This window comes from Saimiri boliviensis, chromosome 10 (assembly GCF_048565385.1).
Source record: "Saimiri boliviensis isolate mSaiBol1 chromosome 10, mSaiBol1.pri, whole genome shotgun sequence".
NCBI lineage: Eukaryota > Metazoa > Chordata > Mammalia > Primates > Cebidae > Saimiri > Saimiri boliviensis.
The window spans coordinates 27,053,909-27,067,123 of NC_133458.1; the positions used below are offsets into that span (position 1 = coordinate 27,053,909).

The following is a 13,215-nucleotide window of genomic DNA, read 5'->3' on the forward strand; positions in this document are numbered from 1 at the left end:
GAAAGAGCTTGCTGCATTGAATTGAATCAAATTGAAGCACACTCAGTAAAAAGTAATAGCCCCTGGCTTGACAGCTAGAATTTTGTTGGAAACCAGAAGGTTCCTGGCTGAGTTTTTGAATCTGAAAACCTCCAAACCACCATGGCCAGTGCCTAGGATTGTAGAACCATACTATAAAACATGAGGGCTGGGGGCTGTCCACAGTGGTGAGAATCTGCTGTTAGTTCTCAGCACATCAAACCTATGGTGAATACTAGTGTGTAGACTGTAGTCTAGTTCATACTGCAATGTGAGCATGAATAGTGGAAGAGCAAGTTCAGGAAAGAGAAGGAAACTGTGAAGACAAAGCCAAGAGGAGAGGGTTGCTTAGGTAACCACAAAGGCACATTTTAGGCATTCAAAGAACACTGCTTCCTTTTTGCTCTTCTTCTGTATATCTTCCTCACAAAAAGATTGTCGAGGGGGCAAGGGAGATAAAAGGAGGAGAAAAGCATAGACTCAAAAAGGAAAATAAATTGATAAAAAAAAAAAAGATCATCTGTATCTCCTGGAAGTTTTCAATGTTTTGGGGGTATGCACCCCAGCTTAACATTCTACCAAAACATTTCCCTCAGCTCTGCAGCTTTTAATAATGCTGTATTATCCAAAAGATTTTTCCTATGTGTGGCCTGTTTGCTGCTGTCCAGAATCCCTTAAGAACAGGATAGGAAAGCTTAGGGAATATCTTTCCTCCATTCTGTTTCCACAGTGGTACTCATTTTCTTCCATTTAAAGTATATCTAAAATCCTTATTTTCTTTTTAGGTAACAGTATGACTAAATATACTGAGAAGCTAGAAGAGATTAAGAAAAGTAAGTAACACTCTTAATGGTTTGGGGAAATGGAAGTCTATAGTTGTTTTATAAGTTGGTTCTGAACTAACAATTGTGTTCTACAGCTGATGGGCACAGAGAGCTATGGATGGGCAGATAAGCCTAGCAGGTGCCTCAAGGGCTGTGGGAGATCCTGGGTGCTATCCTGGGCAGCTCCTCAGAATGTGGCCTGTGGGCCTAAATTCTGCCCTACTTGCATGCCATAGGAAACATTGATGTTGGCGTGTAGAGTCAGATCTGGTGGAATGAGCTCTGTTTAAGCTTCTAGTGTCATTGTACTACAGTCTTCATGTCCTTCTTCAAGATATTTCATCTTTTCTGTCTTATGTCTCTATTTGAGATAGGGGTAATAATATCTTCCTTCAGAACGTTCTTGTATGTATAAATGAGAGTATTCATGGAAGATAGGGATATGAGAACTTAGTGTTACACATTATCAATTCATTGCCGTATGTTTTCTTTTCATTAAAAATCATATTTCATCTACAGCCTTTTAAAAACCAAATCTGCAAAGATATGTTACTAGTCATTGAGTGCATTTCCCTTGCACAAAATCATAATTTTTCAATCTACGTCTAAAACTGACGTATAGGCCAGAATTAAGGAAGAAATAGAAACATCTGTTTTCTAAGATGGATTTGCCCATTTCTTCAATAAAAGAACCCAGTGCTAGGGAGAGTATTTAGTTAATGGTGGTAAAGAGGTACTCGGATTGATCATAGTTCAGGACTTGGCTCTGGTAATGTACATCTTCTTGAAAGAGAAAATGACACATCCAGAATACACCAGAACATTTTCTTTTTTTACACAGCAGAACCTTTTCATTTGAAATCAAAGTGTTCCATTTGAATTACTGCAATATTGGGAAACCCCAACCAATAGATGTGGACTCAGGAGCTGCTTTATGCTGTGTTTTCATTTGCCATGTTCAGCTATAACATGCTACAGACTTCTTAAAAATATGTAATGTCACAGTATCCTCTTTTTTCTAAACATTTTATATATGTATTTTAAATATCTATATAAAATATATACTTTTAAACTCTGGAGAAAGATCTCATTTACTCACCTACAGTTCATTGTTGCCATCCTTAACTCATCTAAGGCAGGAAGAATCCAGCTGGCCTGCTTCTTTTTGGGTTCGTCGTCTCTGTCACCTCTCATCCATTTGCAGCTGAGTATGAGTTCACATGTCCTCACTAGAAATTTGTCCCATAAAAAGGTCCCATTCCACCAAGATTGCCAGAACCTCACTTAAAATATTTCTTCAAAGTACAATGTGGTTTCTTTAATATCTAAACCTCACGTGGAGGTGACCTCCCAGAAGAAAAACCCTTGGAATAGAGCCTTGAAAATGCTTGCTTCACCTTGCCTCTGTAGGAGTGGAGGGCTTCCTTTTAGTAGAGCAGGAGGTTCCTGTTACCCCATTTCACACACTTTGTGCTGATTCCCTGACAGAATTGCTTTAGATTCTCATTTGACATCTGCATTTTGGAAGATATTTCCTTTTCTTTCACCATTTTCTGTTGTAAGCATTCTTTGGGGTTGAAAGGGAGGAGAATATTCCTTTGTTTCATGATACCCTAGACCCATCACTTTACTCAGATTACCTTAGATGCCATTTCTTTCTGTGAAACCACAGACCTTGTTCTGTTACTTCCTTTGATTCATCTTCCACTGTGAGCCCAACTTCCCTTTGCTAATTACGCGTTTCAACAGAACCCTGAAAATGCAGAAATCCTTTGTAATCTGAATATTCTTTCCACTCTACCTGGAGAAAATAGACACTCTGTGTCTATTGACAATTTACAAAGCCCATTCTTGGTTTCTGGTGGTTAGATGACACTAGTTGGACCCAGTGTGAAACATCCTAGATAGTCAGGTCTCTGTCCTTCCAGTAACTCGAGAGAGACAGACTTAGATCCAAAACTTACAGGAGAAGCAAACCTTGATAACGAATCTGAAACTAGGATTATTTGTCTTCAACACAGAGTTTGGGAGAAGACACAGTAGCAGAAGCTCCATTCTTAAAGCTCTGTTCGCTCTTGCAAGGACAGACTGACAGAGCCTTCCAAGTCATCCTTTTTATAAAAATTTAAACTTACCATAAAACGTCTAGTTTGATCTTTTATCTCTCAGTAATAATGTCAGAAAGTCCTACTGACGGCTGCCCTTCTAAACCAGAACCAGGTACGTAGAGTTCAGGTTCAAATACGTAGGGGGCTTCTAGTGCTTGTGCAGAAGACAGTAGAAATGTCAATCTTTAGAATAAAGCAGTCTTTCTATGTTTGTATAAATGAATCTCTGTTTAGTTAAAGGGGATTTTAAAGTATACATTTTATGCTTAGAAGCATTTCAAACTATGTTAACCATACCAAAAGAATATCTGGATAAATGTCATAGGGCAAACTACTTGACAGCTGTTAGCTGTTTCCATTTGCTGATTTATTGTTGTTTTGGTTTGCATAAATGACTTTTGGAGGGCAAGTTGGTAGCAATCAAAAGGAACACTGTAGTTATTTGGTTGTACTTTGTAAAGCCTCAGCTTGGCCTATTTGGGTCTGCATCCTGGCAGGTTTTACATTTTCCACTGCATATAGTTGTATCTAGAAGAAGCATCTCTAAGCATTTTCTAGAAGTAATGGTATGTTATTAGCCAAACTGCTCTCTTTAAGACATTTTGGAACAGAGAAGTTTAATCCCCTATTTTTAAAAAGCCTTGATTTATTTACAGAAGGCTAATTTTTAAACCAGTATCATTTCCTGACTCTTGAGCCTTAAGTTGCTTAGTAAACCAAGATTACATTATCCTCCAAAGTAACCACCCAGTCTGTGCTGGTTTTTGGAAAATTCATGGAAGTGATTAGTAACACCAGGTAAATAATCTTAAATACCTTTAATCCTTTCCTTTGTCGCTAGGAGTCTTGGTTTATGAGACATTTATGCCATGAAGGTCATAGCAGTTAACCAGTTAACCTTTAGTAATTCTGAAATAATGAGGCAGCATTTAGGGAGTCATGGGTACCAATATAAAAATCTAGGTGAGGAGGAAAGGTTGAGGGTGGGCAGATATCAACACTGAAAACCATTCAGAATTTGGCTGTCATCTTCAAAACAGTTTAAGGAAGCTAACCTTTAACATGTATCTATGGAACAGATACTAGATAAAGTGAGATTGGCTTAGTTTTTAATAACTGTGTAATGTGATAGGAAGAATTATTAACACAAGTGCGGAAATACCTATATTTTAGTTACAGCTCAGAACTGTAAAGACAGCACTGAAAAATATTGATGTTTTAAGTTTATTTTTTGTTGTTGTTGAGACACAGTTTCACTCTTACCCAGGCTGGAATGCAGTGGTACAATCTCGGCTCACTGAAACCTCTGCCTGCCAGGTTCAAGTGATTCTTACACCTCAGCCTCTCTAGTAGATAAGATTACAGGTTTGCACTACCACACCCAACTAACTTTTGTATTATTAGTAGAGACAGCGTTTTGCCATATTGGCCAGGCTGGTCTCAAACTCCTGAACTCAAGTGATCCGCCCGCATTGGACTCCTAAAATGTTGGGATTACAGGCATAAACCATCAAATCTGGCTTAAGCTGGTTTTTATTTTGTTTTTTTAAATGGTGGGGCTAGGTGTGCTGGCTCACTTCTGTAATCCCAGCACTTTGGGATGTTGAGGTGTGTGGATCACTGTGGGTCACTTGAGGCCAGGAGTTCAAAACCAGCCTGGCTAACATGGTGAAACCCCATCTCTACTAAAAATTTAAAAATTAGCCAAGTATGGTGGCAGGTGCCTGTAATCCCAGCTACTCGGGAGGCTGAGGCAGGAGAATTCCTTGAACCTTGGAGGTGGAAGTTGCAGTGAGCTGAGATCACACCACCGTACTCCAGCCTAGGTGACAGGCTGGGCAACAGAATAAATATAAAATATTTATTTATTAAATATTATTTATTAAATATTTTATTAAATGTTTAAATAAAATAAAATGGTGGTAAACAGCAAAAACACATAACACCTACCATTGCAATGGTTTTTAAGTGTACAAGTCAGTAGCATTAAGTATTTTCACACTGTCATACAACAGAACTGCAGAACTTTTTCATCTTGTGAAACTGAGTAGGTTAATTTTTTGGCCGGGCACAGTGGCTCACGCCTGTAATCCTAGCACTTTGGGAGGCCAAGGTGGGTGGATCACCTGAGGTCAGGAGTTCAAGACCAGCCTGGCCATCATGGTGAAACCCCATCTTAAAAAAAAAAAAAAAAAAATTTAATGAAGTGAAGTTGGAGAGAAACTGAGAGATGATCAGAACCAATCACAACTGTATGCCCAACACACACATAGAAGTGTCATCCTACAGCTCCAACATAATGTGGAATGGCAGGAATATCACTGCTCTTTTTTTAAGCTGGAGTCAGAATAGTGGGGCATGAATGTCTTGCCAGCTGTTTGAACTGGGGCAACTCAGCCTCTCTGAGTCTCTGTCCTCATTTGTAAAACACAGGCATTTCTTCCCTGCTTTGCTCTGAAAATGATTTGAGGTGGCTTACAAAAATGCATGCAGTCCAATGTGGTCAAAGAAGAGACAGCTTAGTTAAAGGAAAATGATAGACCAATAAAATAAAGGCAAGGGGTAAACTCACTAGACCAAAAGTAGCTTATAAATACAACTTTACGCTTTCTAATGACAAAGCAAAGGGAAGCAAATTGAACAGATGATAATACCACCTGCCACACCTAAGTTTGAGGATATCATGAAGAGCAAACGAGATAATAGATGTAAAAGCATATAAATAACTTGAAAGACCACATAACTTCACAACTAAAATTAATAGCTTTAAAAAGGAAAAGTAAATCTAGATAAATATTTGTCTTACCATGTTTTTCAGATTATAGGTACAAAAAAGATGAGCTTTTCAAGAGACTAAAAGTTACAACTTTTGCCCAGCTGGTAAGTTTCATGATCTTTGCATTGAAGTAAAGACTGTCTAATTTGTGTCACTTTATGTGAGTATTTCTAAATTCAACTCTAGGGAATGTTTGCAGAGGAGTTTCTTCTGATTCTTTGTATGTTGTTCAGCTATGGAAGGATTAATTGGTATGTGGTATGTGTGTTTACATGAGGATGATGAGAAGTTTTTCTCTCTTCTTTGATAAGAATTCTGTAAAGTAAATGCTTGTCCTACTTTTAATTCATTAAATTTGTGGTTTAGGGGTTTTTTCCTTATCCATTTAACTTAATATTTAGAATCTAAAATTCTGGATCCTGGATTGTTTCAACATTTTTCTTTGGAAACCAAGTGATTTCCCCTTTTCTTTGATCTTTTCCAAATCATCCTACTATAAGCTGTTTTGTTATTTTGGGCAAGTTGCTTTCTTCTTTCATTTGAAAATTATGAAGAAGGTGTCTCTCCAGCTTCCAAGCAAGAGTTCTACTGGCATAACTCAAGTCGAATCTTGGGTCTTGTGAGCTAAATTATAAAAAGTGCTTTAAAAATGAATACTGTCTAGAAGTATAAAACGCTGTAATCAGTATATTCATTATTACATTTATTTCTTCATTGCATGGAGAATTGCTGATAATCATTCTATGTTATGGTAGGTCAGTATTGCATTTTCAAGAAATAATATGTAATGCTTGGACCAGGTCATATACAGATGTGGTTTTAAACTCTTACTCATGTTTCCTGTCCTAAATTATCCTCTTAGCATTCTAAGTTTATGTAGTGTTTTAAGTGTGTCTTTTCTTCTGAAATGATCATGTGCAGTATATTACCAACACAAAAGGAAGGAGGCCTCAGATTTAGTCTTCAGTCGAGGACACTGACAGCTTCTTAAAACAAGAGATCTTTGATGTTTGTTGTTTCCTCCTCTTTTGTAGCAGACAAAATTGCCTCTGTTTAAAAACAAACAAACATCCACACATCCACACATTTCATTCCTTTTTCTATCAGGTCATCCAAGTTGCTTCCCTCTCTGATCAAACACTGGAAGTGACAGCTGAGGAGATTCAAAGGCTGGAAGGTAATGAGAATTGAGGGTGTGGGGAAAATAACAGACCCGACCATTTGACTGAAACACTCACCCTGTACACATTTGCTGTCTGTTCCCAGGGACTGGGACTTTGATGTGTCTATTTGTAATTAGATTGTTACTCTCAGGGAAATGCTACCTGATACTTTAGTTGTTAATGCTTATTTTAAAAAGCCATCTGGTTTTCTTGTTCTAACACTTACAGCTTTAAATGTTTTGGATGTGTTTAATATACTAAGTACTTTTTTCAACAAATATTTTTAGCATTCTGTGTACCTACACATTAAGTGCTATGAGACTACAGAGATAAACAAAGCACAGCTCTGCTTCCCTGAAATTTACAGTTACATATGTGCATGTGCACACATCTGTGTTGGGTGAGCTGAATGATAACTACCACAAAATTACTTAGGTGGCAGAATTTTAAAATACAGGAATGGAAGGAAACCATCGTTTGTTGGTGGTATATTGCAAGGTGAATTCACATGAGTTTTCTTACTTAATCTTCTCAAAAACTCTGGAAGGAAGGTACACTTAACAGATGAGAGGCCCAAGCTGCAGAGGTTAAGCTGCCTCCTCAATGTGATACAGCTAGTAAAGAGGAGGCCTGGGTTACAAATCTGAGTGTCTCCAGTAGTATCCAGGGTCTTCTCACTGCCTTCATTGTACCCTTAAGGGATTCTAAAAAGTGCCTTTAGGAAAGATACAGGATGTTGTGGGAGAGTTCCAAGGAAGGAAAGACACAGTTAGAAAACCAAGGTAGGCTGCTGAGTATGATGGCTCACGCCTGTAATCCCAGCACTTTGGGAGTCTAAGGCAGGTGGATCACGAGGTCAGTAGTTCAAGACCAGCCTGACCAACATGGTGAAACCCTGTCTCTACTCAAAAAAATACAAAAATTAGCCGGGTGTGGTGGCGCACGCCTGTAATTCCAGCTACTCAGGAGACTGAGGCAGGAGAATGGCTTGAACCCAGGAGGCGGAGGTTACAGTGAGCCGAGATCGCACCTTTGCACTCCAGCCTGGGCGACGGAGCAAGACTCCATCTCAAAAAGCAACAAAACGGAAGACCAAGGTAGGCTTCCTCAAGGCACTGGAACTGGGCCTTGAAGTGGGGTAGAATCTTAACAGGTACAAGTTAAAGATGAGGCTGTTGCAGGCTGAGGAGCAGTTTGGGAATGGCACGGGGAGGAGAGCACACCAGTCATGTTTGGGGAATCAAGTCATCCAATCTGACTGTGGTCTAAGGGAAGAGTAGGCGCTGGGTAGGAGATAAGGCTAGAAAGACAGGTAGGCTTCAGATCTCTTTTCTTAATTGCCAAGTTGAAAATAAAACCTCTTAGTTCTACTCTCATGAAAAGAATACACAGAGTTAAGGTCTTTATTTTATCCTGAAGTACCCAGCAATCAGTGTGTGGCTGTTTATTGAAGAGGAATGTGTTTTGTTAAGGTTGATGTAGGTCAGGAATTTGACTTCTGATTTCAAGACAAGTTTCTCAGGAAGTCTGAACACTGGGTTTGTGCAACTCAACTGTCATTTCCCTGGGCTGGTTTTTGTTAGGGAGGATAAAGAGAATCTGAAAACGACAGGAATTTATCTTTGACAGATGCCTCTCACACAGCAGAGAAATAAGAGCTCTTTGTAACAGAGATAATTGAGTCTCCTCATACAAGTACTCCCAATTTTAACTGGGTTATGTAAGCACCTAGATTTGGTCCTTTAATTCATTGTTGAGATTGCAGCACCAGAACATATGGGCACATGCAATTTTCTCTTCTGAGATAAATTTGCACAGCAAAATAGGCTCTTGTAAAGTAGGACACCATAATGTGTGAGTAATATTAGTGTTTTTCTAGTGCTCTACACAGATAATAACTCACTCAGGAGTGCCTGGGGAGCAGATTGTATCTGTATGCATATTGGCTATCTCTGAAGGGATAAAAAAAATCTCCTTTTATAATGTTTATTGCTTTTTCATAACTTAAAAATGTATTTCTAGTAAGTTAGGAAACTGTAAAAAGTGTATAAAGAAGAAAATTAAATAATGAATAATCATTGTTAATGTTTTGGTCCACTGTCCCGCTCTCTAACCCCTCACTCCAATTACATCTATATTCTTTGTATGTAATTTTGTATTGTGCTGTTTTTAATTATCACTTTTTCATTCATATTTTCCCATGTCATAAAATAGGCTTCAAAAGCACGATTGTAAAGATCGTGTTGTCATCTAATGTCTGTCCTTTGGATATACCATAATTTAATTATCTTGTTGAGCATTACAGTTTTCTGATTTTTCACCTTTAGAAAATAATGCTATAATGTATATATGTAAATGTGGGTATGATTCTGATTTTTCCCTGAAGATAATTTACTGCAGAGGGTCAAAGGGTGGAACCATCTTAGGCACCCAGGACTGATCGCCCCATTCTCTCCAGCATGGCTGTACCTGTTTGCATTCTGACCAAGAGTGAATGAGAAGACCTGTTTTTCCTCATCCTAGCTAAAAATGAATAATTATCATTTCTGTAAATATTTTCCAATTCAACAGATGAAAAACAGTGACTAATAGTTTTTTATTTATTTGACAAAAAGATTGAACTCTGCGTGTGTGTGTGTGTGTTTACTGGTCATAAATACATATTTCTTCTTTTAAGGAGTTTACATGCTCTTTTTCTTTTCTTTCTAATAGGATGTTCATGTTTTTGTTAGTCATTTGTAAGAGTTCTGAATAATTATCTTTATACAATAGAGAACAATACTAACTTGACAATAAATGAGAAAAATCTTGATTAGCTGGAACAATTTCCAGGCTATATTATTAAGTAAAAATAAAACAGAAACCCAAAGTATAAAATAATATGCACACAGTTCTCCTGCATATGCAAAAGGGAGAAGAAGTAAAATATATACAAGCTGTAAATGTTTTATTTCTAGAGTGAGACATAAATACATGGAAGTGTTTAATATACTAATACTTCCCTTGGGGAAGGAAGGAGGGCCGGCATGTCTTCAGCGGGAAAAAGACTTCCTTTCCATGTTAATAATTTAAACTTGTTTGCATTTTTACCTCGTGCACATGATCCTATTGCATTTTTACTCTTTTCACATTATGTTAAAGAGCTAGTTAATTTTTAAATCGATAAATTAAGTATATTAACCTTTTAAATTCATATGTATTACAGATATTTTTCCTAATTTGTTATTCACCTTTTGCTTTTCTTTGTGTTGGTTTTTGATATATATGAGGTTGCATTTTCACATGATCAAATCTATTAGCCTTTATTGTTGTTTCCTTTTATTGCCTTAGACTCATAAATTTCAATGTAGGTAAATTATTTACCTACATTTTCTTCTGTTGGCTTGTTTGCATTTAAACTATCTGTTACGTATTTTGATATATGACATGTGGTGATTGTCTAAATTAGATTTTTCCAGATAGTTGAGAAATATTCCCAGCACCATATACTCAGTAGTTCTCCCTTTACCCACTAATTTGTGATATGGATGTTTTCACTTTTTATTTATATTCTTTTCCATGTTCTCTATTCCATTGTTCTGATTGTAGTTCTGTACTATTTTGATCATTTACCTTTTTAACATATGTTGCTATTTGATAAGGCAGAGTCTCCAAATCACCCCTAATTATGTATGCATATACATGTATTTTCCTATTTCCTCATACATATAAAAAACCAACATCTCAAAAATGCATGTGTGTAGATTGCTTCCAGAATATTTAAGTCTTATGAATAGGAAAAAAAAGGATATGACTGTGTGTATGTGTGTGTGTATGGGTATGTTTTAAATCCTTGGAAGTTTTAAAAAATCCCTTTGGGATTAGTCTTAAGGCCAAAAGTTAAATTTGGGAGGGACTAACAATTTAGTTTTAGTTTCCCAATCAGGAATATGCAGGGTGTGTCACTGTCTTCATTGAGGTCTTCTTTAAGGGCTCTAAGTAAAATTTTTATAAGTCCTAAAAAGTGTTTATACATTTTTATAGGTTATTTACATTTGGTTTAGGTTCATTCCTTGGAGATTACATTTTATAACTGTAGTTGTTACTGTATATGAGATTTTTTCCATGTTATTTTTTAATTGATAGATAGGAAAAATATTTTAGCATTTTTTTATCTAACCACATATTTACTGCACTTACTCTCATATGCTCTTAAAATTTCTAGGTGTATTATCATATGATATGCAAAATAAATTTAATATCCTCTTTAATAATTAGACTTGTTATTTTAATCTAATTTAATTTAATTTTGAGATGGAGTCCTGCTCTGTTGCCCAGACTGGAGTGCAGTGACACAATCTGAGCCCACTGCAACCTCTGCCTCCTGGGTTCAGTGGTTCTCCTGCCTCATCCTCCTGAGTAGCTGGGATTACAGGTACCTGGTACCACGCCTGGCTGTTTTTTGTATTTATAGTAGAGACAGGGTTTTGCCATGTTTGCCAGGCTGGTCTTGAACTCCTGACCTCAAGTGATCCACCCACCTCGGCCTCCCAAAGTGCTGGGATGACAGGTATGAGCCATGGCGGCCGGCCTGTTATTGTTATGTTTTTTTAAATATCATTGTATTGGTTAGGACAGCAAATTCTCAAACATTTTGGTCTCTTTTTCTACTCTCTTAAAAATTAATGAAGATCCCAAAGAGCTTTGGTTTCTGTGCTTTATGTCTATTGATATTTAGTGTGTTAAAAATTTAACCTGGGAACTGAAACTATATTATTTATTATTTCACTTAAAATAACAATACTAAACTCATTACAAACATAAATAACACGTTTTTATGAAAAAAAAAAAAAAAAAAAGCCTTGTTTTCAAAACAAAACTTTGCTGAGAACGTCATTTAGTTTTTCATATTTTGTAAATCTCCTGAGTGTCTGGTTTAATGAAAGGATCGCTGATTTTCCTCTCTGCTTCTGCAGCATATGTTGCGATACTCTGTTTGGGTTGAAGCGTATGAGAAATATCCAGCTCACACAAACCTGTAGGTGGAAAAAGGAGCAATGTTTTAATAGCCCTTTCAGATAAAACTTGACAATGCCTAGTTTCTTAAGAGTTAGCTGTAATGTAAAAATCTGAAATCATATCAATGAATCTTTCATACTCTGTTAGATTAAAATTAGGCACTTTCAGTGTAACCATCTTGCACTTTGAATCTTTTACCCATGCATGCTTGTATAACATCATGCATTGGCCATTTAGAAAATACTGGTTCACTGAATTACAAAAATCTTCCCGAAAGTTAATGCATTTTATTATACAACTGTCAAAAAAATTGTACATATTAATCTCTCTCTCTATCTTACCAGAAAAGTCTATAAGCATGGGAAGCAGCTCCCCATACTTCAGATCCTGGTGGCAAATACAGTTTCTAAAATTCTGAGTTTTGCCCAAATACAATCATTGGCAACAATGCCATCAATAATATTCCTTGAGATAACAGGCTTATTTAGTTCATTTTTGCCAAATACACAAGTCTAACTAACCATAGTTTTTCTGTCAGTTTTTCTTCCAAGCAAAAATGGTGTGCATAGCAAAAGTTACTGGTTCAGCCTGCAACTCAGCATTCACACTAACACTTTTCCTTGAGATAACCCTGGTAATTTGGTATATAGCAAACTTAATTGTATGTGGACTCCTCGCTTCACCACACAGAACATTAAAAAGGCATGTACTTACTTCAAGGTGAGATTTAATAAGAATGGTAACTGTTACTGCTTTATCAGGGACCTTCTTGTAGTGTGACTGCCATACTTATTTACTGTGAGTGCATGTATGATAGTGAATAATACAATGATTGCTAATAAAGTTTGGTGCCACGGCTCTGATTCTTCTTAAGGTGCTAGCAGCTTTATTCACCATCTCTTTTGTACCATCAGTGCAAATATAAACACACTAAAAAAGACAAGTAGCATCTTTTGAGCATAATTTTTACCTTGCAGATCCCCTGAAAGGGTCTTGGGGATGTCTGGGGTCCACTACATTCTGGGAGCTTGTACATTAGCACAAGCTTGTACATTAGCGCTTCACAACAATTTAATAATGATGATAAGAGTTCCTTTTCTTGACTGAATTTCAGTGTATAATAAGTAAATACAAATCCTGAGGTTCAATCTAATCATTTCTTCATTTGTAAATATTAGACAATGATTCTACAGCTTCAGACCCTGACGCTGAAACCACTGCCAGGACCAATGGGAAAGGAAGTCCAGGTGAGCAGCCACCAAGCCCTGAGCAGTTCATAAACAACGCGGGAGCTGGGGACTCCAGCCGCTCAACTCTTCAGAGGTACT

The 13,215-nt window shown here is 37.1% G+C and overlaps 1 protein-coding gene across 9 annotated transcripts in view; it reads left to right on the top strand.

Moving 5' to 3' along the window:
- CEP41 (centrosomal protein 41) overlaps positions 1-13,215 on the top strand; it is a 51,415-nt gene that overhangs the window by 27,152 nt on the left and 11,048 nt on the right. For all 9 annotated transcript variants that reach the window (XM_003920995.4, XM_074379056.1, XM_074379058.1 and 6 more), the window contains 4 exons: positions 804-851; positions 5,769-5,830; positions 6,834-6,903; positions 13,066-13,210. In XM_003920995.4, the coding sequence (XP_003921044.1) occupies positions 804-851; positions 5,769-5,830; positions 6,834-6,903; positions 13,066-13,210 (325 nt within the window). The remainder of the gene's footprint in view (positions 1-803; positions 852-5,768; positions 5,831-6,833; positions 6,904-13,065; positions 13,211-13,215) is intronic.